Source organism: Strix aluco, chromosome 14 (genome assembly GCF_031877795.1).
Source record: "Strix aluco isolate bStrAlu1 chromosome 14, bStrAlu1.hap1, whole genome shotgun sequence".
NCBI lineage: Eukaryota > Metazoa > Chordata > Aves > Strigiformes > Strigidae > Strix > Strix aluco.
Window position 1 is genome coordinate 12,106,997 of NC_133944.1, and position 25,828 is coordinate 12,132,824.

At 39.7% G+C, this 25,828-nt stretch overlaps 1 protein-coding gene across 2 annotated transcripts in view; it reads left to right on the forward strand.

Annotated features, from left to right (window-relative positions):
* Positions 1-5,518: 5,518 nt before the first annotated feature.
* The window catches only part of RHPN2 (rhophilin Rho GTPase binding protein 2), a 30,228-nt gene continuing 9,918 nt past the window's right edge, over positions 5,519-25,828 (forward strand). The window contains exons 1-7 of one of the 2 annotated variants that reach the window (XM_074839840.1): positions 5,519-5,612; positions 16,127-16,242; positions 19,494-19,622; positions 22,572-22,647; positions 23,648-23,725; positions 24,391-24,515; positions 25,451-25,617. In XM_074839840.1, coding sequence (XP_074695941.1) covers positions 5,544-5,612; positions 16,127-16,242; positions 19,494-19,622; positions 22,572-22,647; positions 23,648-23,725; positions 24,391-24,515; positions 25,451-25,617 — 760 coding nt within the window. In that variant the 5' untranslated portion in view covers positions 5,519-5,543. Of the gene's footprint in view, positions 5,613-6,221; positions 6,227-16,126; positions 16,243-19,493; positions 19,623-22,571; positions 22,648-23,647; positions 23,726-24,390; positions 24,516-25,450; positions 25,618-25,828 lie in introns of those variants that run through there. The other variant, XM_074839841.1, reaches the window with a different exon arrangement.

The following is a 25,828-nucleotide window of genomic DNA, read 5'->3' on the forward strand; positions in this document are numbered from 1 at the left end:
ACAACACAGTTGAGAGATTCCTGCCCTTAACAGATAAGACTTCTGCACGTTTAGTGGCATATTCTCTAATCCAGTTTTTGTGATTGCTTGTATACACAGAACTGGTTTCTTTCAAAGTTTCATGCGGTTTCCATAGGAAATATTTACACAGTTCCATGCATATAGGGAGTACTCTGTTTAATTTAGGTTTCTAATTCACTTTAAAACAATATAGCAGAAGCCACAGACGTTTATCTACGCGCATTATCTTTTCTCATCATTACTAATTAGTAAGCTGTTAGCTAGAACATACAGTGGCAAAATGAGTTGTTAGCACAGTTGCTGTTTCTCTTTGTTTAGGAAATAATTGTTCCTCAGTAGTCAATTCTATGTGACTTTGATTTAACACACAGGCTTAAATAAACCTTTTTTGCACAATGTTAACAGAAAATCTTTTGAGTGTCTTGTCTGTTATGTTCAAAGAGTTGTAATCAAATATTGAAGTTTTTTTCCCTTGAAGGCTTTTATCAGATTAGAATTACCTTTGCATCCCAATGGTATTTCCTTCTCCATGGTAAACTTTATCTCCTGTTTACAACTGTTAAACCAGGTGACAATTGCTATTTGTATCTGTTAAAGAAGACAGTAATTCCAGTGTCTTTTGATAATTGCAATGAAACTAAAATATTACTAGGTCTAGATAGCTTACATTTAAATTAAATTTGTGCTGTTATTTGGCTGGTGGAAAAAAAAAAAAAAAAAGAAAGCTCACATACTTGCCAGTACATATAAGGCTGAAATCGTGCCCTTAAGCCATAGATGGACTTCAGGTTTAGTTTTCCAGTACATTTTCAACATCTGTTTGAATTAGTGCATCAAGAAGGTTGACCATAAAAGTGTCTTCCTACATCTTTTGTTATATTATTTAAGACCAGTTCCTCAAATAGATAACTTCTTGTTGGTTAGTTTTAAGTTATGTGAGTCACTGGAACTTCAGACTAAAAGCAGCATAATTGATATATAAAAGAAGGAAGCAAAAATCTGATTCATTTACAGGGGTGTTAAAAGCATGTTAAAGAAAAAAGGAATATGTAAGTACAGTAAGTAGGAAAAAACAATATTAAATACACTACCTTTTTTTTTTTTTTTTCAAAACACAGCAAAAAGAGACAAACAGCTTGACTTCACCTCTGCCTTATCTTGCGTTCAATGGGAATATTCCCCCAAATACTCTTCCTGTCAACACATGGCTACTGTACCAGTTGACAAAACAGACACATGAAGTACAGACCCTGAGGCATTGTTTTAGCTTTTACAAAGTGCTAACTTTAATTTTTTAAAATAATGAACAACAACAACAACAACAAAAGAGATAATGAATATTGTCCTGAAGTACACAGATTTTTATCTATGGATCTCAGCTAAAGGCAAAGGCTTATCTGGGAAAAGTGGTGATGATTTTGCCCATGTTTGGCCTTACATTCTTAATTCGCACTGAAACTGCTACATCTTGTTTCCAAGATGATCTCACAGTAGAATAGGCAAAGCATTATTAGCTAGTCAATAGTAAATGGTATTTTTTTCCAATTAAGATAAAGCTGCAGTTAACACGTGCCCCACACTGTTAACCTGAAGAAGCAGCAGTGAAATGCTGCACCTATGGCCAAACATATCATGGCCATCCAAAGCCCTTATACTGAGTTTATTTACTATTTTTATACTATTTCGTTATCACTCAGTAGATTTCTTGGTAAGGAAACCTTCTACTGGCACTTCTTACTTGCAGTTCCTGTCTGGTCACTTTTCAATCCATTTGTCATAAAATGCAAAAGAGCTTCTTTTGTTTATGAGAACACCTTCCCAGTCTTTACTCTCAAACTTTTCTAACGTGAAAATATCCTACATCTTGTAAACTTACAACAGTCTCAAAGAGATTCACATCACTATTGCTACTGTGCCCCCATGCCCTGCTTTTGCCATTCTCAATCTCTCTTTTTTTTCTCCTAAACAGGTATTTCAAAAGAGGTGAGAGTGGGGAAAAAAAATCCACCTAAAATCCCTTTTCCTCTCTCCTCACCTAAAACTTCCCTACGGTAGCCAGACATTTGCTCATTAAGAACTGCAATCTTCAGAAATAAAGGATGATACTAACTCGACTAACTCACTGCAGTTGAATTCATCAACTGCAAAGCTACAGGCTGTCCAGTTTACTGACAAAATCTTATTGTCTCTCTGCTCAGAATAGAAGATTAATATTCAAAGCCACCAACAATAGGAGGAGAAATAAGTAACTGTGTGTCAGGTTCAGAATTCAAGAATCTACCTTGAGAAACAGCAGGAGTTCATGCATACTTCTCCCTTCACACAGTATCATTCTTATGTGCTTTTGCTGATAAGCCCCTGTGTCTGTCTGAGACAAAAGCTGTCTTTGAGGCACCTGTTAGCATTCTGTAGCTGCAACGTCTGTAAAATCACAAAAAAGAAACATTCTCTTTCCAGAGAGCAGCACCTGTCCTTACTAAGTCAAAGCAAATTCCTATCTTTAGTATGTAACAGACATCCCAACAGGAAATTAATTTCCCAAACTGAGACCACTTCCTAGTGGCCAAAGAGAGGACTAAAGATGGAATTTCATATATTCACATATTTTTCAAGATGGGGGAGGGAGACTGACTGAGCAAGTGGAGTGATACCAGCATGACAGATACATGGCACATAATGTGCACATGTACATATATGTCACATACGATCATGTGTCTGTGGTAAGGCTGTCCAAATTCTGGTCCCTCTTACCTTTACTATTGTGGGACACAATCTGGGACAAATCAAGCTCTGCTATTCTGTGCCTGTTTTCAGCATGGTCATTGTTTGGATCACCTGCCTGGTTTATCTCTGAAGATGCACAAAGCCAGATAGCACCAAGTTCTGTAAAACAAAGAGATTTGATGCAGAGATAAGATTAATTGCTTCAGTTTCAGTACTTTAGGCACAACATACTGGTCTTCTTTGGATGCAAATTCTTAAGCATTTGATGCTTTCTTAGAGGTAGTGCCATGTCCAGTGCAATAGATCACTGAATTTACTCTCTTCTAATATTAAATATCAACCAAACATCTGAATCTATACACCCCTTTTTCTGAGTGAATATGTTCCAGATTCCTAGCCTATTATTACTTAGTATTACAACGCAGTAAACCAAACCCTCTGATTAATATAATCGTGTGAAACTGAGAAAGTCTGTGGTATGAACCCACCTCTATTTAGGATTCTAATAGGAGCCAAAAAGCTACTGGAGACAAGATGTTTAACCAACTGTTGAGAAGAGCAGGGACATGGTATTTTGAGGGTAAACCAGGTTTTGGAATGCTCTAAACTGCAATTTACATTCCAGGGTCAGAGAACACTCCTACCCAGTCATTACACGGCTCAGCCCTAGCTATTGAGACCATAAAATCAGCATGTGCCTTTTGCAAAAAAGCATATTCACCATATGCAGATAAAACTTACAGTGACTTACTTAAGAAATATGGTATCAGTCCTAATGCAGTCATGATGAAGAGAGGGGAAGGCACAGTCTAATCTGGCAGTTGTGAGAGTGTTGGGTGATATACCCAGGACACTAAAGATGGGGGAGGAAGCCTGTAAGAGCTATCTTGAACTCCCCTGAATTTGCTGTAGAAGTGTGTAGCACTGCTGACTTTGTTTTATTCAAAGAATCCACCAGCAACGAAGAAAGGCTGCATTTTGTCAGCAAGGTATGTTAGAAGTTATCTTTGGTATCGCACTGTGCAGAAACTTCTGCAAATTTGTGTGTGTTTTACACATAACCATGATAATAGTCACTCGTCCTGTTGTTACCCGTCTGACTCTTTGGCCTGGCCACAAACTCTCAGGACTTTATCTGGAGTAATAGCTGTAGCCTTTCAGTGATTTTCAATAAATCCAGTGAAGCAGTGCACACTCCCGAGATGGTCACATTAATACTGCTGTAATTGCCAGATTGTATCAGCATGGCCTATGCTGGCAAATTACTAATTTATCTCTCATTTATATTAACTTAAACTAATGTATATGTATTGCATTGGAGTTTCACACAGATTTTGCAAGATTTAAATTTTAGAATCCTTTTTGACAGGCAAGTACACTAACACCATAAAAAATAATTTAAAACATTTTTTACACCTTCTAAATAGAAATTGGAGAAAGTTAAAACTACTTTCCCACTGTTACCCATTTCTATTTAACTTATAATTGAATACATTCATCCAGTATCTTTAGAATTATTGAAAAAAAGTACTGGGGCGAGAGTAAACAAAATGAGAAAGAGCAAAATTCAGCTGACTTCAAGATCTCAATTTCTGAGTTGCTGACTCCAGTCTTCTTCCTTAAAAACAGGCAGTAGACACAGTTTATCTGGACTGCTTTGCATAACTCTCTGGAGACACCGGTGTTTTCAAAGAAAGTTTCAGTAAAGGATGTAATTCCAAAGATATTTTTCCTTTGATAAAGAAACGTTGTTGCTGCAGATTTTTCCCTAACACAACACTGCCATACTTCTAAGAAAGATGAAAAAAGAGAAAACAAGGGAGATGGGGAAGACAAGTTTGGTAATATTAAGTATTTTGCTGTATTGCATCTTAGAATGCTAAATGCCCACACAAGTCCGTAGGTTAGACCCTAGCTAGTAACAGGAACCAATATTGGCAATTCCCTTACACGAGCATCCAGCAACATTTGCAAAAACGGTTACACATGGAATATTTCGAAGAAGGAGGTTTATCGGTGCGAACAGTGCAGATTTTTGCAACGTTGAGGTCGATCCCACCGCAGTTTCCCGGAGCCGGGGCCAGCCCTGCCTTTCACCGAGATGCTGCTGCCCTCACCGGGGGCCAGGGCCGGAGCCCCTCCGGCTCCCCGGGCTCCCTCCCCGCGGGCCAGCCCAGCCCTGCGAGCCGTGCCGGCCGCCCCACGCGCTCCCGAAGCCCATTGCCGAGGCGCAGCATGGCTGCGCGGGCACCGGGAACTGGCTCCGGTAAACGCTCCCCGCTGCGAGGGGCACACCCCACCCCCCCCCCCCCGGGTCTGGGGGGCACCCTCCGGAGGAATGAGCCCGCGCTGAGCGACGGCCACCCGCGGGAAACCTTCCCCCTGGAGGCGGGCAGCGTGCCCGGGGAAAGCTGGCGGCGGCCCCACGGTGCCGCGGGCTGTCGCCAGGCTCGGCGGCGGCGGGAGGCGGCAAGAGGCGAGCGGTCCCCGCGGGGCGGCCGGCCAGGCCCCGCCACGCTGCAGCAGACCGCAACCGCAGGAGCGGGCTGAGCTGCCCCGCCATGCCGGGGGCTGCCGGGCCGCGGGGTCCCACGGGCAGCGGCCTGAGCGTGGCTGCGAGGACCGTCCGGGGCGGTGGAGGGGCGGCGGGGCGGGGCGGGGCGGGGCAGCTCCTCCCCGCCGCGACCGGAGGCGGAGCCGGGCGGCGCCGTGGGGCAGCGCCGACATTTCCCGCGGGGTCGCGGCTCCCCACAGCAGTAGCAGCAGCGGCGGCGGAGGGACGGCTGGCTCGCCCGGAGATGACGGACGCCCTGCCGCCCCGCGGCTGCCAGGCGGCGGAGCCGGCGGAGGACGGCTACTTTCGGAAGGTGGGAGGGGTGGGGCTTTGGGGGGTCCCCCCCGCACCTGGGCTTTGGGGGCTTCCCCCCCATACCTGGGCTTTGGCGATCCTCCGGCCGCTTTCTCCAGGCGGACCGTCGAGAGCTCCGTCCCGCGGCAGCCCGCGGCGCGGGGAGCTGCTCCTGGGGAGGGAAGGGGGGCGAGGTGGGGACCTGGGCTCCGGCCGAGCGCCTCTGCCGGGCCGGGCCCCGGTTGCGCGGTTCGCGTTGCGCGGGTGGGGCTCTCCGCGGGGTCCCGGGCGACCGAGGCCGGACCGCCACCGGCACGACCCTCCGCTGTCCCTGGGCCAGGCTTCGCCTTGCAGGACAGGAGCACTCATACCTCTGCGAAATAAGTGAAATCTCCCTTCTTTCCCCTCTCCACCCCGCGCGCTTTCCTGTTCGCTCCTCGCCGCGTCCCCTCGCTAGCTCTCCAGTAAATTGCCTTGTGTACCTGTAAGAAAACGTACTGGAGTAAGGCAGTGAAGTTAACAGACTTGTTAGGAAGTTTTTAATGAACATCTGCCCTAATTACTTTTCAGACTGAGTGGGCGGCTTTTGCCACAACCTGCACCCGAGTTCTTTTCTGCACAACAGTAATTACAGTTAAGTGCCGCCTGTAATGCAGCCCTGTGGGCTTCTGTGAACTTCACTGGAGGTGAAGGGCAGTAAGTGCCGTTCTCGGGGAGCTTTGATTCAGGCTTTCCTCGATGTTTTTAAGTTCCCCGCGCCTGTAACTTTTGGTGATGGGCTACAAATAGGGGTGTAGGTACACGATGTAGATTCTGGATCCGAGATCACAAACTGTTTATTCTATGGAGGAAAAAAAAAAGCGCGTTACACATCAGGTTGTTGCTGCTCACCTCTGCACAAAAAATATCCGTACAATGCACTTCAGCTACCGCCGGGATTGCGTGGTAGGGAGGCACATACTCTTGCTCTGTTGCCCTAGCTGTTTGGTTTTTTGCCCCCAGTAGTCAAAATTCATAAGCCTCCAGGAGCTTAAGCAACAATATTGCCCTTTAGCAGAGGAATTGTTTGCAGCTGAAAAGAGCAAAGTTTTACCTGTGCCAACCATGCTGCAAGGAAGCAGTAGTGCTGTATAAATAACTAGACAGACTGAAACAAAACTTCGACCAAATCTTGTCTGGTTTCTTCACTGAGTAATCCTACTATCATATTTGGTGAGTAATAACTTCTTTCTTAGTAGTCCGTAGCAGGAAATCACGAAGTGTGGCAAAGTTGTAATTATTTAGCATTTTCACAGCTATGTGTTCTATAGTATGGGATGCTTGTAGGCTGCCTTGAGGCACGTTAGTAAAAAAGTTGACTTTTCATGAACTTGTCAGGGTCGTTAAATTAGATAAACCAACTCTTCCACCTATTTGTTTTCATTGATGGGGACTAACTGAAGTTTAATAGCCAAGTTGTGCTGCGTAAGTCATGAGAGGAGTATATCTTCTGCACTCAGACTTGCTAAAGGACTGAATTTATTTTCAATTAAATTGTTGTGTGTTAGGGTTAAGTTCACTGAAACAGTAATAGATCAGTGTAAACCCCATACGCCGAACAGGAATGAAGTTTTTCTTGTATATGAAAATACTGTAAGATCAATTTTATACCTAATCATGAGCATCTTTCCCACTTTTGCATTACTTATATCTTAAAGCAGTAGAAAATAGATATGAATCTGATATTAAATCTGGGTGAGCCAGTGTTGCAGTGGAACATTCTTCCCTCTGTTCACTCAGACCTTTGATAGGTTCATCCAGCTCATAAGTGTCTTTATTAAAGTTGTAAACTTCAGATCAGTCTAGATCCTCAAAGCCTTCTGTCCCTATAAGTTAGATGTAAGCAGGAAACCAGTATTCCTTGTTATACATTAGTTGAATGGTCTCAAAGATCAGAGCTTTCATTCTGACTCAGTAGTTCTATGAGAAGGGAGGAGGAAAAAAAGCCCAAACAAACCAAAAACCCAAACCACTTCTGGAATCTTGAACAGATACAAGCTGTGAACCCAAGGAGATGCTTTGCACATAGCATCTTTGGGTCCTACGTGTTCATCTGAATGGTGTGCTAGGTGGTATCATGTAACTGAAACTAGTGACTGAGCTGTTCGTGTGTGTCCGTGGGTCTCCACCCCACTGCCCCTGCCCCAAATTCCTTTGTATTGCTTTTCCCTCTCCTTTTAAATCACACTACTTTTTGTTCTCCTGAAAGGATTTGAGGGTTGGCTTACCAGTTTTGTTGGTGCAGATTCACATCAATTTCCAAGGCTAATCCTCGTGGTTTTAGATCAAAAGACATTTACTTAATTGACTTTTTTACTCTGTAAGCTGTGGAGCAAGGTGAAAACACTTGCTTTGTATCACAAAAAGGGCTTCCAAGCACTATTTACACAATGAGGTTGCCTTCCATACTTTTCAAGAATATTGTGCACAATGAAATTTTATAACTGAGAAAAATTGAGCAGTTCATACAATGTCCATTTGTTTTAGACTTTTGATATTTTCTTTTGATGAATGGATTACTGTGGGAAGCATGCTCAAAGTTTGTATAGTGCCCTTTTGTGTATTATGCTTTTTGAAGTCTTAAATACAGCATACCAGAAAACAACCATCAGTATCCCCAAGATGCAATATGTAAACCAACTTATTTACTTAATTCTTGTTTAGTGATTTTTTTTTCCTGTAGGGAGGAGGCCCTGTAAAACTATGACTGGCTCTATGTAAAGGGCCATGACCAGAAATGGGGAAACAGATGCACAGCCCTGTTTCCTGCTTTGACTTCTGCCACTCTAGAAAGTTAGGCTTGCTGTGACACTGCCTGGTGAGTTGTGGATGTGATGAGTGGCAGCTACTGCAGTCCACTTGCACCATTCCTCAGACTCCCTCTCTCCATTCCCTTCCAGTGATGTCAGAGCTGCTCTGTAGGGAGCTTTTCCTGTTTCCCTTACCCCATCTCTGTGTGTTATCTCCTTTTTCCCCAAGGCAAAGGCCTGTCATAATTATATAGGCAAAATTAAATTTTCCTTAAACCTATAAGATGCTTTGAGCTAGCTCAAATGCCTTTTTCATTCCTTTTTTTTTTTTTTTTTTAAAAATATCTAGTTTTAAGGAAATTACCTGTGTGGACACACCGGGTGTATGCAACTCTGTCAATGTTGACCCTATTCCCTTCCCCTTATATCTCCCCTCCAAAACAATCTTCTTTAACCATTTGATTAGCTGCAACCAAACTTGTGAGAATGATTTTAGTTTTAAAACCAAAATGAACAACAACAAAATCCTTGCTCGTGTCCTGAACAGGATATGGCAAAGTGGAAAAAGCACCTCACTTTTCATCAAAAAGAAGATGGAACTTCTGTCTACAACTTTTTTCTTTCTGGGAAGATAACACACCAGGGAACTGGTTCTGCTACTGTTTTGTTTATCTCAACTGTCACATGTGGATAGCTTAGTTCACTATATTCTATGGTACGTTGCCAAGGCAAACTGTACCTGTACTTCTGGGTGGTGTGAGTACTCTTGGACCGTCAGGCTCATGCCTCGACCTCTTTACAGGAGTTTCACATTCTTTCATTATTACTGGCAGCAACCTGTGAATCAGCCATGCATAGCCGGCACATCCATCTGAATCCTGCTCCCAGTCTTTCTTCCCTATGAAAGAGGCTGCGGTCAGCAGAAAATAATGACAAAACTAATGATAAGAGCAAAGAACAATTTGTTTTAAAAGTAGAGCAAGGCATTTAAACAGGAAGATTTTTTCAGCAATCTATCCTCCTGTGCCGCTTTGCTTATGCGAGATGCTTCTCCCACCTCTGGGGAATTTATTCTTTAATCCTGCCATGATTCTGTGATTGCTTGGCCTCTTGGACCTCTTCCTGTATTTTTAGTTACTTTTGAACTCTTGTGGAAGAAACAGCTTTCTTTTTCAAGCTGTTCTCCTCTGTTTTTTTTCTTATTACAGCACACCACCCCACTTAACCAGTAAGCTTTTGCAAAGTAAATATATCCCCAAAATGGGTCAATATACAGAACTCAGGATATCTATAAAGTAATACTCATCCAGTCACAGGATCCAATACTTGCATGGTAATCTATTAGTAGAGCTATGCCTGCCCTGTTGGTTTTTTTTGTTTGTTTGTTTGGGTGGGTAGGAGCAGAGCAAGAAACCTGGCAAGTTCTTTCTACTGTATCTTTCCCATTTGGTTTACTGATTTGTAACACCTTATGCAGACTGTAACTTTTCAAATTCCCTAATCAGTCAGGAAGTTGCAATAAATGATAAGAAAAAGCCATAGTTCATTTTCCAAGGTTACCCCTCCTGTAGTTCTTCACGCAGCTGCTGGTACAGCACTAAACATCCCATTTTCAATTTGGTGGTTTTGTATAGCAGTCCATTGTGCTACATAGAGGCAGAGCAGTAGGACAGCTAGCTTAATGAATCTTTAGATTCTGATCAGTTTAATGAAGATGCTCATCTTCTCTTCCCTTTCTTAAAGCATTGGTTCTGTCTGTGAGGCTAGATACTTATCATATAGACCAAGCTGATGATTCAGAAAGAAAGACAGTATATATTAGTCCTTCCTGTCAGGGTAAAAGGCTAAAAACAGAAACCAAGCAGTTCCATAAATGAAGCACCAGGCTGAAAATGATGATAGGTATGGTAACCAGCTTGTGAATCAGCACTTCCCTAATTAACTCTCTCTCTCAGCTTTTTGGAGTTTCTTTTGCAGGGCTTCCCCCAACTGTGGTTAATGTATCAGTTTACCAACCTGCTACACCTGTGCTTCCACTGGGGTTTACCTGTGGTTCTTTTTAGTCATTAGTAGCCAGGCAACCATCAACATTAGCATTGACACAGGAATATTTATTTGCCTATTTGTTCTCTTTCCACTGGTCTGGCAGGACAGAAACAATGTTGCTGTGATTCATACCCCTGTCATGCCATATCCACTCATTATATACAAATTAATAAAACCTAAAACTGAAAGTAGGCCTTCATGTGAAACCAAGAATCATCTGAAACTTCGTTAGTCAAGAGACAACATCTCTGATGAAATACTAATTTTCATTTTGCTTAGTGAGTGGTGTGGCAAGATGCAATATTGTATAGGAAATACATATTTGGAATTTAATGCAATAATTAGTTCTAAAACTTTATATTAATTTCTGGGGCCAGGCACTTAGAACTGTAAAATACTTGTCTACACAAGTAACTAGGTTCTGAGAGACCAGATCTTCCTCCTTTTTTTTTTTTTTTTCAAACTCAGATAAAACTTCTACTATTGAAAGACTTACAGTATATAGCTAAAATTTCAAAACTGAACTAGCAGAAACATGCAAAGAGAAACTTTAATTATAGTAGTGGAAGAAGGTAAGGAAATAAACATAATAATTTAGCAGGACTTAGGATCACTTCTAGAAATACTGCTGTGAATCATGCTGTTTACTACAATTGCTATTACAGCCAAAGAAGTTATGTGCATAAGTTAAATTACACACACGTTTAAATATCTGGAGGATATGGCCATTTGCGTACACTGTTGGGCTTGACGAGCAGTACAGGTTGCACTGGCTGGAAAGGAATGTTTTATTTTAAGTAAGAGGGCACACCCAGTTTCAACTCTGTGTCACCTTCAGACAGCGTATGGCTCACCTGAAAAGTTCAAACCACTACTTCATAAATCATATTTATGTTAATTTCAAATGTTTTCTGTGATTACTCATTGTCTAGCAAACAGTTGTGATTTCTGTGTCCATCACAACTGGATTTCTGATATTAAAAAATACTTCTGTCTTGAAAGAACTGCCTGGCATCCTAATTAAATACAAGTGCTTCTTTATTTGGGGCCCATACTTTTGACAGCTATCTTCCTTCTGTGGTAGGTAATTTCTCAAGGCCTAGAGCCTAAACTTGGAAAAACCAAAAGATACTGCCTATACTCCTTGGACTGGGAAATTTTAAGGCTCCTTCAGTAAGCACTGGTGCCTTGTACAGAGGCAAGATACTGTCCATCCATAGTTAACCTGACTACAGGTTTGCCTAGCTACCTTCTCTGGCCATGTGATCTGTAGAATAAAATCTCCCCCAAAATCCCACGTTGAGCCCTGAACAGTCAGTCAGCCATTTCCTAGCTCTGCTTGAGCTCCTGCTGTTGAGCTGGCTGTGCCTGGTCTGACAGAGACGGTGTCACACTGAGATCCCACAGGCATTCGTAATACAACTGTTTGTCAAATATGTGTGTGGGATAATGTTTGTAAACTTAAAAATAAAACCTGGGGGATATCCTGCCACCTAAACTCAGGCATTAGCTATAACAAGAGATGAGCAGCGATCCCATTGGAATCTGTCAGCACACTCCATTAATGAGTCAGAGGGTTGCTAGCAAACATGCAGGCCCTGCACAGGCTAGCCTTCATCAGGTGCATGTTTATTTGTCTAACATCAGTGTCTGTTTCTGTTACCTGAATAGGTACACAAATAGCACATGGCAAGAATCTGTAACTTGTGCAGGTCTTGCCTCTGATACCAATATATTAAAAACATACCAGGTTCCTGATTCTGCAGTTCAACAATGCTATTCAACCAAGCAGGAAGAAATAAAGTAACTAGCTAACTGAATTTAGGTTTTAACAAGCTTTTATTGGTTCAGGAGCTAAGGATAATAATATTTAACCACTTTAAGCACTTCTTTAAGAAGTGCAGCTATGCTCTGAGGGGAAAAAGGCTCTAAAACTGATAGCTGAATTTACTATTTGGATTGTCTTCACAGCAAAGTTACTCAGTTTACTAGTCGTTCCCCCCCCCCCAAATGCATGCAATGAAAGCTTAAATCATACTCCATTCTTGGTCATTTTTGCAACTTCCTTAGTAATAACCATTCTTTTGTTGCTATTTAATTAATAATTTTACCACTAGTGTATTTAATAATTTTACCCACAGTGTAAAATCCAGTTCACTCTTCCAAGTTGTCTTGGCTTGGCAAAGAAATAAACAGTAATTAAACGAAGCATCTAGCATCCTGTTGATGAGAAATGAAACAGTAGGTGTGGAAACCGCTGGGAAGTTTGGCTGCCAGATACTGTAATGAACTAAACATTAACATTCTTGGGATTGTCCAAATGTGAACCAAGTGCAAATGCTGTCTGGGAAAGGGATCTTCTACATGGAGGAAAACAAAATTAAGCACTTTCTTGGACCTGTCTGCTAAACAACTTTTAGTACACAAAATTTGTGCTTTACATAAGGGGAAATCTTCCCCAGGTTGTATATTTCCCATGTTTTTTTGCAGATATTGGTTATTTTCACTGTCCTCTATGCAGACTCCTACCCATGAGTTTTCTGGCAGCTTGATTACAATAAAGAGTTTAAGCCTGCAAATGAACACAAACTGGCTGAGTGTCCCCATCCCCTGTCCAGGACTTGTAAAAAGGAATGTTTTCCAAAAGGTAAAATACGAGTTCCTTACAGGCCTTAAGAATTAAATGGGAGGTATGTGCTTGCAGCAGGTGATCCTGAAAACAGACTCCTCTATCCATGAGAAGCCTTTCAACAAGGAGACAAAAGTGCAGTGCTTCCAGGCACACTGGAGGTGATACAGATACTTCAGTCTTCAGTGCCTTGTCCTCTTAGGCCCCAGGGCTGTTTTTGCATTAAAGCTTCCTACAGAGTTTAGTGGCTGGTCCTGAAATGCAGGGAAACATCTCTGCCACTTTTTCTTTGCACAGTTTAAGATCATTGCAGTTTTGCATTCATTGTTCAATGGGAGCTTGTTTGATTTCTGGGCTGGAGCTTGATCAAAGGTGCACTGAAATAAACATACCACTTCTACAGAGCTTCATGGACTTAGGAATCAGGCAGTTATCTTCCTGAAAAATTTCCCAGAAATAGAGCTGTAAAGAAGTATTTGAATGGTGTCATGAAACTTGTTTGGCACACAGGAAGGGCAGGGAGTTCTGGAAAGAAGCTGCAGCTTTACAGGGAAAATTGAAGACAAGGGCAGGGCAAGGATATGTTTAGGAAGGATGATTGGACTAAGTTGTTGAGAAAGAAGTAGGAAGAAAGCATCACAGACCTATATAGGGATATAGAAATGACAGGCCCAAGATGAGAATCAAGTATTCAAACTGAATGTGAAAAACAAGAGGAAATAATTGGCAAGGTTCAAATGAAAAATGGCTTGGACAGAATGGAAGAAGACTTTCAATACCCGTAGTAGAGAAAGATTATATAACACAATGAAGAAAAAGCAAAGTAGGAAAAACAGTGGCAGCCCAGAAAGAGAAACAGGCTAAGAGCAGAAAGTAACTTGTGGATACAAGACCATGTTGTACCTTTAAGTGTGTCATGCTTATGTCTCTGCATAAACATGTGTAAAGGAGCATAAGGTATTTGGTAGTTAAAGGACTACTTTTAATCTGAGATGAATGAATGAGTTTGCTACGTGTGCGTGTCCTCTCCAGTAAGAAGTTAATTTTCTGTGTATTGTGCTTGCTGCTAGTGCTTTCTCATGCAGAGAGTATATACTCCACACCCAAGTTTTGGGCTTCTGCTGTAATTGGTATTTCAATGCAGAAACATTTCTACAATAAGAGTAATTTAATGCAGCATGTTTTTTTCAAGTTATCTGGCAAATGGTGCTTCTGAAGATGTTTGCACAAGCTTCCTGTCATTTTACCTGTTTATTACAAACTTTTCAACTAGAGATTTAAAATTAACAATATTGGGCTATGTGCTTTCTCATCTGAACTAGTGTAATCTGAATTGATCAGCTCGTTTCTCTACTCTCAAGTGAATTTGCTTTCACCTGCCAACCCAGATAAGAACTGAACTTCAAACAGGTGACTAGAACTTGATGTTCTATTTAAATACTTGCTTTTGTTGTGCTGGTATGTCATTGCCTGACCACTCATAATTAGAGCTTGTTGAGAGACTTTTAAATGCTGTTATATCAAAACCAAATTTTTCTAGTTAAAACTAAGAGGGAGAGGTACAAAATAGCACATAATTTAGTGGCTGGAGTACTTGAGGGAAGACTTGTATCAGACAGATCTGAGCCTCCTTCTTGTGTAATGCACGATCCAGTAGGATGCTGATAAGCTTTGTAATGATACCTGACAAGGCCACTCAAAAGGACATGCTTTATTTCAGGGTAAGCCTTAAAACAAAGTGGTCTTGCTTGCTTCAGAATCAGTAGTTAAGACTGCAGGGATGTGCTGGTTGGCTATAAATGAGTATTAGTATTTAAAGACACACTCGATACTTTAAAAAAGGGGGGGGGGCAGGGGCAAATAATAAAGTGGAAGTGAAACTTCTAACCTATTTAAAAAAGGTGTTAACCTTGTGTTTGTGTTTCCCTAAAAAACCAGAAAAAGACAAACATGCAGTCCTATTCATCTATAACAGTTTTAGCTTACCAGAATACAATGGCTCAGTCCTGCTCAAACACAGGTTGCAGTAGTTTGAGTCTTGTGCTTGTGTAAGGAATGCACGTACACAGGAATTGTGAATTCTGGAATTTTTGCTTTACTTTTTAAGGGCTTGATTTGATGACTATCTGAAGGTATAATCATCATCTTACCCTGGCAAGCTCTATATTCCATATCCCATTTTATCTTATCCCATCTCATATTATTCCATTTCCCATCTTAGCTGATATTGAGCTATCAATATATAATTTTTGTTTGGCCAACAGGTAACAAGAAAAACTAATGGGTGTATAAATCATTGCATCTGGCACTGTGAACATATACAGATGAAATAACTTGTAAGGCTTATTCATATTTCACATTTCTGTTGCAGTATGCAAAGGTGCTGTTGGGTTAGGTCAGGGTAGACTTAAAAGATCCAAGAGTATTTCCTGGGTGTGAAGAAGAGCTGTTCAGATAAGCAGTATTGTGCCAAAAATAAGTTTGAGATGGAAAGAAAGGAACCTGGGGAAGGAGGGGTAGGAGGAACTGTACTGAACGTCTGAGTACCAGAAGGAACAAGAGTAGAGATCCTTAGAAAGGCTCTTAAAACTGTGAGCAGTGGTGCTGCCAAAGCCTGGTTTTGATAAAGTTGTATTTCAAGGCTGCGTATATTTAAGTATGGAACTCTGATATTTTGCAAAGGTTAAGCAGAAGCTTTGCTAGGAGTTACTGCCTTGCCAGATACTGTTTTTTATGAAACCCGTAGAAACTTAACACTGTCAAATCTGGTTGTAATTAGAAAATAGCTCCAAAAGATTTGTAGGGGAAAACAGACTGGCTCACACATGTACTTAAACTTTAAAACAAATACTTTCTGCCTGGATTTTAATGTCAAATTGGTCGTGGAGTCTCTTTTGCTTTTAATGACCAAGTTTGAGAAAAGAAACACTGTCATTCATCATTGATGTCAATGTAGTTAATTTGTATTCATACAGAACCCATGCCCGTTAAAGTTCATTCAAATTCAGTGTTACTTCCTTTTCAGTCTCTTCTAACAGTAACAAAAAACCCTTGTTTCCTTAATTCTAGGGGTGTAATCCTCTTGCTGAGACTGGTCGAAGCAAACTGCAAAATCAAAGAGCTGTCCTAAACCAACAGATCTTAAGAGCAGTAAGAATGAGAGCTGGTGCTGAAAATCTTTTAAGGTATGTGTCATGACTTCCTAGTTCTTTTGCCTGAGCAACAAAATTATTTTTTTGATTATTTAAAAGCCTCTTAGCTATTGCTTTTTCCCAGTGTGCCTAACCACTCCTCTAACATGCTGCATAAATTACTGCTGGATGCTTTGTGAATCTCCCTCAAGTTTTTTTAATGCTGTAGCTCTATAGAGTCACTGCCTGCTATAAGGTGCACTTCCAAAGCTGCTATGTTGTAGCAAATGAGCTGAATGTTAGACTATCTTGTGTTGCTCTGTTTCATCAGCTTTATTGGTAGTGATAATGGCAAGTGAACCTTGCTGAATATTGTAACGAATCCTTTTTACACCTTAAATCAAATAAAGGTATTGTCACTATGCTGTTGCTTTTTCCAATATCATTTAGATCTGCGCTCCACAGTGGAAAGGACCATCAGTAGCCTTATTTATTCCATGTAGTAGTGATATAGGAATAGCAGGGTAGCACACATCTAATTGGAGCTGGGCTACAGTTGCCACCAAATTCTCCTACAATTTGAAGCAAACTGGAAGAGACTTTGACCTTTACATATTATGTTTTGTCCTCCAATTTTTTTTTAAAGACAGTTTCTTATGTGGCTGTTCCCACAGGAGTAGCCTTGTGTTGACCCTGTCTTGAGTCTATTAGATCCCATGATTAACTGCTTGGCAAACAGTCCTGTAGCTTTCCAACAATCCATCGCTCTGTTACACAGAAGAACTGAAAATTTCCCCGATACTCATCTGCAATAGTCTCCTATAGTGTCTGTTTCTCTGCAACTGGAGCAACAATGGAACTCCAAGAACAAAAATCTAGCCAATACAATTCCCTTAGAGAGTGAAAAATGCTTGGATAAATTCACTTCTCTTAAACTTGCCATTAATTGATAGGTTGCCCTTTGCCTGTGACCTGCCTTTATCTCCACTTCTGGCAAGAGAGGTGATAGGTTCAAAGCTTATGTAGTTTTAGCCTCTGTGCCTGACTTAATTTTGCTTTGTTTTCTGGTAATTGACTTAAGGAGTAAGCCTTAGGGTCTCTTGCTACTTTTTGTATGCATAGCAAAATTATTATATTGGCTTTCAAAATGGAACATTGTTCATTCAGTAGATGTTTCTGTGTGCTGACATAGGAGTGTTTTGGAAAGGCCAGATGAGTAATATCTAATGTGAACACTGGTTACTCTAACGTTCAACCTAAGGATGTCCTAAAATTTGGCTCCTGATACCAATATTAACTGCTGAAATATTGAAGTTGCTATTGACAAGAGTGGGAACTAAGCCTATTTGAAGAGTAGAGGATCAAACTTATTTCTAAGTTATTAAAAATCTAAAATGAATTTACACTTGTTAGACTATTAAAACTTGCTAGTTCTCTGAAAGAAGCAATTTTAAAATTAACCTGGCCACTAGATAGTTCACATGGCTAGATGTATTTACAGGCTCCTAGGGTAAAACATAAATAAATGAGCTTTGTGTTTTCAGATTCTATTTGCATTTCATCAAGTTCTAAAAGAAGCAAACCAATAGCTGTTCACAAGGAGCCTCCTCTAATAGGATTTGAGAAAAAAACTGGAAATGCAGGTTTCTTTACTTTTGGCTGAAAGTAAACGCTAGGCTTGAAACAAATGATCCATATAGTGCAAAGACTTTTGGTTTTAGAACTTCTGAAAGTTGCCCTCTCCTTTTTGTTGTCTTTTGTTCTGGAAGTCTGAGTTAAAACTGAATTTAGAGTAGTTATGTGGATTTCAAGGATATCACTTTGCCCCTGTTGCTGTCTTTTGTTGTTTGTCATTACAAAGTATATCTACAGAGCAAAAACATGAAAAGGTAATCAAAGTAACTCTAAATTGGCATGGACATTGAGAGCAATATAGCCATATTAGAGAAGTTCACCTGGATGGAGCACTGAGGTCTCTGAAGAAGATATTAGAATCCCTTCTATGGAGGACAGTAAGCGAGACCAAACATGGAGCCTTAATAACATCCTAACTGAATTGCTGCTAGCATCAAAGCTCACCCGGTTATCTGTGTGGTGCTGCCTTTATCAAGGAAGATTCACTCCACCCTATATTTGTGTCCAGTTTGGTTTATTCAGGCAACAGATGTTAACATTGCTTAATTTAAGCAATCTTGGGTATTCAGTAGAGTACAGTATGGAAAATTCAGATAACACACACAATATGAAGTACACGCTTAGAATTTTAGCCTTGGAATAACTAGTTCTTCACCAAGGTGCTCCATAAAACTGGAGGATTGTTCCAAGTGGAGCCTAGATGTATGAGAGGGTTGTTCATAAGTATTTTGAAGGTGAATTTATCTTAAAATAAAGGTAAATGCAAAATGCTGCAAACTTATTTTAAGTTTGTTATTCTCTAATGATTTGGACTCTAATATAGGGGTACAATATCTTAAGCCTGGATATGAACCAAGGCCTTTTATCTTAAACTCATACCTGTGGTTATAGTCTCTTGAAAACAGTAATACTGTACAGAGAATCAGGTTAGAAATAGTGATACAATATCCTGAAATACACAAATAAGAAATCACAGAGAAATGCTCTGGGAGGTTAGACACTAACATTCACTGTGCTAGCAGTTCAAAATGTTGTCATGTAAATATATAAATGGCAAAGGAAATAAGCAAACAAAAAAATCCTATTTGCATCCGACAAAAAAAGAAATGGAGAAAATTGTATTGTGTTAAAAAGAAATATCTTTTTACCTGTATATTTGGTTGTAAAACATTCTGTACTAACAGTTTTATGGAAAAGTTGTTTTCTCTTATTCTTAAGATCAGAAGTCTCAACAGATCATTATTCAATTTATAAAGTGGGGAAGCCTCTTTTGGAAAAAATGTCTCCTGACTCCCCCCACCTCCACCCTCATATCTTCTTTTAGGAAAAGATCACATAATCTGAAAATAGACTAGTGATTTTGTTTAAGATGCTTTAGTTTTGTTGATTAATGTATCTGAAAATAAGCCTGACCCTTAATCACACAAAAAATTTAGCACATAGCAAACCTTCTATGGGTCTGCATGCTGTTATCTGGAAACCATCCCAGGCGCTCTCTTGACAGAAAAACCTAATAAATTCTGAAACATGAGGTCGTGTATCATCTCTTAAGGAGATAAAAAAAAAAATCTTAAAAATGCTGAGAATGCTAGCAAGGGGGTCAACCAAGCTTACGTACAAAACCTTTTCCTCAGCAATAAAAAAAATTATATGTCTCTTTCTTTCTGCAGAGCAACCAACAACAACAAAGTACGAGAGCAGGTACTACTGGAACTGAGTTTTGTAAACTCAGACCTGCAGATCTTAAAGGAGGAATTGGAAGGACTTAATATCTCAGTAGAAGTTTATCAAAATACAGAGTAAGTATAAATCTAAGTTACTCAGTTATTAACATATGTTTACCCTTGGATACAAAATTGTTTCTAGGTGAATGTGAATGCTGGCCAATAACTACATGAAAAAACAGAGAGCTTGATAGGAAGAGAACATACTTGACGGTAGATTTGTTGACTAAGGGTTAGTCTGTGTATTTGTCTTTCACTTGGGAAAGGTATGTACCACTAATTCTTAGATACGGAGTTCCTTTGTGGAGGAGAGTATTGCGAGAATTGAAAGCTCTTGGGGCTATATGGGGAGACACATGACACCTAGCAGAATTTCCAGTGCTAGAATGGCTAATTGGTTCAGTGTGTTCTGGAGTGAGCAAACTTAGTGATATAATATCTGTTCTCAAATGCAGTGCATGCAACAGTCCTAGCTGAAGAATAGAAGCACAACACTGATTTGGAGTTTAAAGCAGACTTGAAGTAATCTTTAAGGTGTGCACTTCAATAATGGAAATCCATAAATCAGCTGGCTAAAACAGAAGTTTTAGTAGATGAAGTTGGAATTTTTCCAAGATATTTTTCCAACTTTAAAGAGCACACTAAACTTCAAATTGCAATGATTCCTCCAAGATAAAACTTCAAAGTTGAAGATTCTTCATTGCCTGAATACTGCAATGATTGCTGTATCAGTTAGATGTCTTGTTGCTCTTAAAACTAAACGTTTACTATTTGATTAACATTAGCAGCTCAAGACACAAATTGAAGCCCTTCATATGAGGGGGGTATAATTTTGGGTCCCTCTTAGAACTGTTCTCAGTTGGGTGTTAACTTCCAGGTGGACTACAAGGAATTCTTAATCTAGAGGGACTAGCACCTTTCCAGTGGGGTATCTTTCAACTGAATGCTGACCTGATGCAAAATATCTTTCAAAATATGTTTCGTTTTTCTCGAAAAGAAACTTGTGCTGAAGTTTCTGCCCTCCACCCCCATAGCAAAATTTGACAACTATTTGATGCAAAAATGGTTTCTGTTCAAGATTTTATCAGTCTTCATAGATGCATGTGAGCACAGAGAGCAGCGTGAAAGTTATGGCTGTGGAAATGAGAGCAAGACTCCAGAAGTACTATTCCTTCTTCTAGCTAAAGAATATTTGAAATACTTGATTTCTCAATGAAGGGTGAGCAGTAGGTCAGGCCCCAAGGCAGGTAGAAGCCTTGTGGCTGGACAGTAGTATGTTTTTTTTATTCTTTCCTGATCCTACTTCCCCAATCTGTTTTGAATGGTGTTTTACCTTTCTGATGCTGTTCATTCTAAGCTCTAAATGCTTTTTATGTTCCATCAGCTAAAATAATTCATTTCCTTTGTAACTGCTCTCTAGCCTTTAAAAGCAAGTAGTTATTAATAGTTGCTCTCTGAATCTATTGTGCATATAGTCATCAACATGAAGTCACACTCATATTTCTGGGTTATACTGTATTGTGTTACAGCTATCTGGGTTGGCCTTTCCAGTACTTTGCACACAGCTCAGCTGGATTGAGAAGCATGATGCTATTTCTACTCAGTTCTGGAAATCCAGGATCACCTCCCTAACTATTCAATGTCCCCATGATGTTGACTCCATGGGTGTGGTACCTTAGAAACTTAAAAAATAGAAATTCAGTTCCTTTGAATGACAAATGCTGGTGCCTACAGAGAATGTGGGTGGTACTAGATTTCATTAAATCAGTAAGTTAGGATTTCTTTTTCATGTCTCACTTCCTTTTGGGGAAAAAGTCTTGATATAATTTGTTGTAAAAGTGTTGTGGTTTCTTCTAAAAGCCTCATCAGAAATCAAATCATTGGCATCACCTGCAGTGGTGTTTTGGTGCTGTATCCTGGAGGTCCTTCTCAAGCTAGCAGAGCCACTTTCTGGATCATGCCAACCAGTTTAAGGACCCTTTCTCTGCTGAGGAAGCTGCATTCCTACTCCCACCTTGGTGGGATGGAATTTTCACCATTAGTAAAGTGATTTTGCTGACTTTGCTGATAAGACCATAAATGAATCACACCTGTGGGATTTTGTAGTTGATGATGGAACACTCTAAACAATGATTAGACAGTCAATCAGTTGTTTTCAGGGAAAAAAAAAAGTTGGATAAACCTTATAATTGCCCAATACTGATCCATTAAACCTACTCAACAAACTATGTATCTGGAAGCTATTCTGATCTTTCCTTTTTTATAATTGGGTAATATGCTTAGTAGAAGAGCAATATATGTAGCTTTTGAGGGATAAATGGTGCTCTTTAATTCCTAATAGTCTTATTAGCTAGTGTTGTTTACTAACATGATCCAGGTTTAAGTCTGTGATACAGATGTGTATTGTCTTGAGGATCTGATTTTTTAAGTCACAGTTCTCATCCTTACTGCTCTTTGATATTTTAGAGGTTAACATCTAGCACTGTCTAAAACTTAAGTAGTTCTCAGACTTCTTACTCTTAGACCTTTCGCTGTTAAAGTTGGTATACTTTGGCCCTGCTTTTTCCTATGTTAGACACATCACTTCCACATACTAAACCATTGGTAGCGTGTAAAAAAGCTGATGATACCTGTTGATACTTACCATAGCTCTTACCATGGCAGATCTCCCAGCAGCTATGGAGCTGTTTTCTGTCCATATAACTTGTGCAGGTGTATGAAGTTTGAGCTAAATTGCAGTAAGCCAGCCTTTGGAGAGTCTCCTTTCTTTTCCTTGAAGGAAAAATAGCTTCAACTGAAGAAAAAAAAAAAAAAGGACATATGCAAGTAGCTTTCTTCACTCTCTTGAGGAGTCACAGGCCATTAAACAGACTTTCTTGGGCAGGAAGGAACTGTTATAAACTATGTGCCTTTTACCTGAACACCCATCAGCATACAAACTTCCTGTCATCAAATGAAACAAAAGTAATTATCAACAGACAAATGAAACCCAAGTATTTCTGAATCTCTTTGCTTTTTCCATAGAGAGACTTTCAGCATTCCCCTGGTACCTCTTGGCCTGAAGGAAACTAAAGAAGTAGACTTTACACTCCCTCTCAAGGTAAATTTCAGAGACGCATTTCAGAATGAATAGTTAACAGAAATAACTTCCATTTCAGATTTGTTTAAAGAAGCAGAAGTAATTTATGTACAAATTAATTTTTATTTGCCCTAAAACTGAGAACACAATGTTTTAAAAATTAACCACCAATTATTTGGGTTGTTGCTCATATCTAACTAGGACAAGGAGTCAGAAGATGTTATAAGAAATCCAACTTTGGAGACAGAAGAGTTAAACCAAAGAGCATAAAAATTCCTTCTACAGTTTTTGGTTCAAATAAGACTATTGATTATTACTCTAAGTGTGAAAGGAAGTAGTAATGAAGGTTTTACTCAGGGTAACACAGTGATTCTCCAACTTGCAGTAACCAGGCTAGCTCAGCTGCGAAGCAGTGTTGCAGCATTAACACTGCTTGTTTGTTGGCTAATACACTTTGCTGGCTATTTGAGCCACCTTCTGTATTTTTTGGACTACTGTGTATTGTGCAATGTAGATTTTATCTCATGGTAAAACATCTTATATCACTGTAGCATCTGTCTCTGCTTTTACTTCTGTAGGTTAATGTCCAAGGTCAGATTATGGCACTGCTTTATGCCATTGCAGTTTTGTTAATTTAAGTGGAATTGCCCTAATATAACTGACAAGAATTTGGCAGACTCTGTTAACAAGTTTTTATGGTCACTTGATTCCCTTGTTATTTTAGCTAACGGGGTTCATTTGTCCCTTTCAAAACCACTAAGTGTTGTTGTTTTAAAACCCAGTGGGTTTGATGTAATAGGTGTTTGGTTCCTTTACATCAGACTGAAATTTCTTGCCTCAGATATCAAATCAAATTATTAGTTCTGTTGTCTTTTTGTAGTTTTATTGCTATATGTTACTGTACTATTGACTGTAAGGGAGTAAACACCATGCAAATCACAACTAAATCTATTTTGTGCTGTTTGCAACTGCACAAAAATAAATGGTTTTAGATATTCCGTTTTTTAACCTTTTTTTTTAGGACTTTATTCTGGAACATTATAGTGAAGACAGTTCTGAGTATGAAGATGAAATAGCAGATCTCATGGATCTGAGACAAGTAAGTTTGAGTATGGCGTACCATGAGGTCTTTTAATCTACAGTTGTAAATAACAACATTTGTATGGAATTAGAATATGCCACAATTATTCTTTACCATATTGTTGTTGACTCAATTTCTGAGATATGGAACATGAATCTCCATTGTACAAGAGCTTTACAGTCTGAGTAAAGAAAAAGTGAAGAAAAGGATGAAGTTATGCAAAGTGATTGAGCTATTGACACAACTTTGTAAATCTAAGATTTCTTATCTACTTTTTTTTTACTTTAAAGTATTTTAAATTTAGCAGGAGGAGTGTTGAAGTGATTTCATCTGGCAAAATTTTGTAGTAGAATGGTGGTTATTTCTAACTATTGTTTGTTTCCTGTATTATACTAGAAACAAACTTTCTTTGTAGCTTTCATAAAATACCTACAATCTTTATTTAATTAACTCTGAGACTTGCCAAACAGATCCTCTTTGCTTCCTTAAAGGTTATGTGCTACTTCTGTGCAGCTGAAAAACTCTTATTTGGAATGCATCCATATGGCCTTAAGCTTAATGTTCTCAGATTCCACACATTTCTATGATATGCAGAAGTCCAAAAGAAGCAGAGCTTTATCCTTGGTGTTTCAGTATTCATCCTGTAACTCAACAGAATACACTTTATTTTAATCTATTTTAAGGCCTGCCGCACTCCTAGCCGAGATGAAGCTGGCATTGAGATGTTGATAAGCTATTTCCTTCAACTTGGTTATGTAGAAAACAGATTTTTCCCACCCACCAGACACATGGGAGTTTTATTTACATGGTAAGTATGTAGCTCATGTTTGTCTTTTTGGCTTTTTTTTTTTCCAGAACACTGTTAATGATTAAATGTCTTCTGTTTAATTTGAAGCATGTTGGTGTGTTTCTCCCCCACCCTGCAGTGTGTGTTGTCTTTTTTTTTTTTTTTTTTTTAGTGTTAAGAGTAAACCTGAATACAACCTTTTCATGCTTAGAATGAAGCCATTGGATAGATTGTGATTTGGGCTACAGGTTAGCACAGAGGAAGAAGAGAGAAAATAGTCTTCATTTTGGACAGCTTCAGATGTTTCCTGGACTCTGAACCTTGGTACATGAAGCAGATAGGGAATGGGTCAGACCTTAATTCCCCTCCTTCAATTTAAGAAGAGCATTTGGGCCAGAAGAGAGGAGAAGCAACTTTATTATAGTGGAGTGTTTACTACATCTGTGAGCAAAGTTTGACCCTGAACTCAGAATTCTTGTTTTTATGATGAAAAAAGATGACTACCATGCAGCCAAGAGGAACTGTTAAATATTTCGTCATAGCTGCAAGAAGAAACTTTAAAGTACAAGCTATAGAGGATCTGACAATGCCAATAGTTGATCTTTGAACTATTTAGCAACATCTAAGTGCGAGAACATAGCAGCACATATAGATACTTCCCCAGTATACTCTCAGCCTCTGTGATGTTTTACAGGCACTTTTGAGTTAGATACAATATGTTTATGGAGGCACTGTTGTAAAGCCTGCTGAAAACTAAGCCTCAAATAAAGCCATTCTCCGGCTTGCAACTCTTAAATTGTCCTCACAGTACATAATAGTATTTCTATTCACCTTCATTTTCACTGTAGCAGAAATATTAAGAATCTGACTCTCTTTTGGAAAAATGGAGTGAAAATACTTGTTGTTTCAATGGACTCTGCTAATCTTAATGCTCCTTCTCATATTTGTTTCCCAAGGTACGATTCCTTCACAGGTGTCCCAGTGTGTCAACAAAATCTGTTGCTTGAAAAAGCTAGTATTTTATTCAACATTGGAGCCCTCTACACCCAGATTGGAACAAGATGCAATCGTCAGACCCAGGCTGGACTTGAGAATGCTGTTGATGCTTTTCAGAGAGCTGCAGGTACAAATTTAAAAACATGGGGAAGGTCTTTATGCAAATGTTCCTAATTTCATCTTGACATCCTGCAGATTTCGGCATTTCCCACTGACTTCATTACACAAAAAAGGATGAATAGGGAAATTCAAGAAGCCTAGTAAAGAGCCAAGATGAAGCTTTAATTCAAAACCTGGAACTGTAGTCTGAACATGCAGATAAAGACAGTGAATACTGT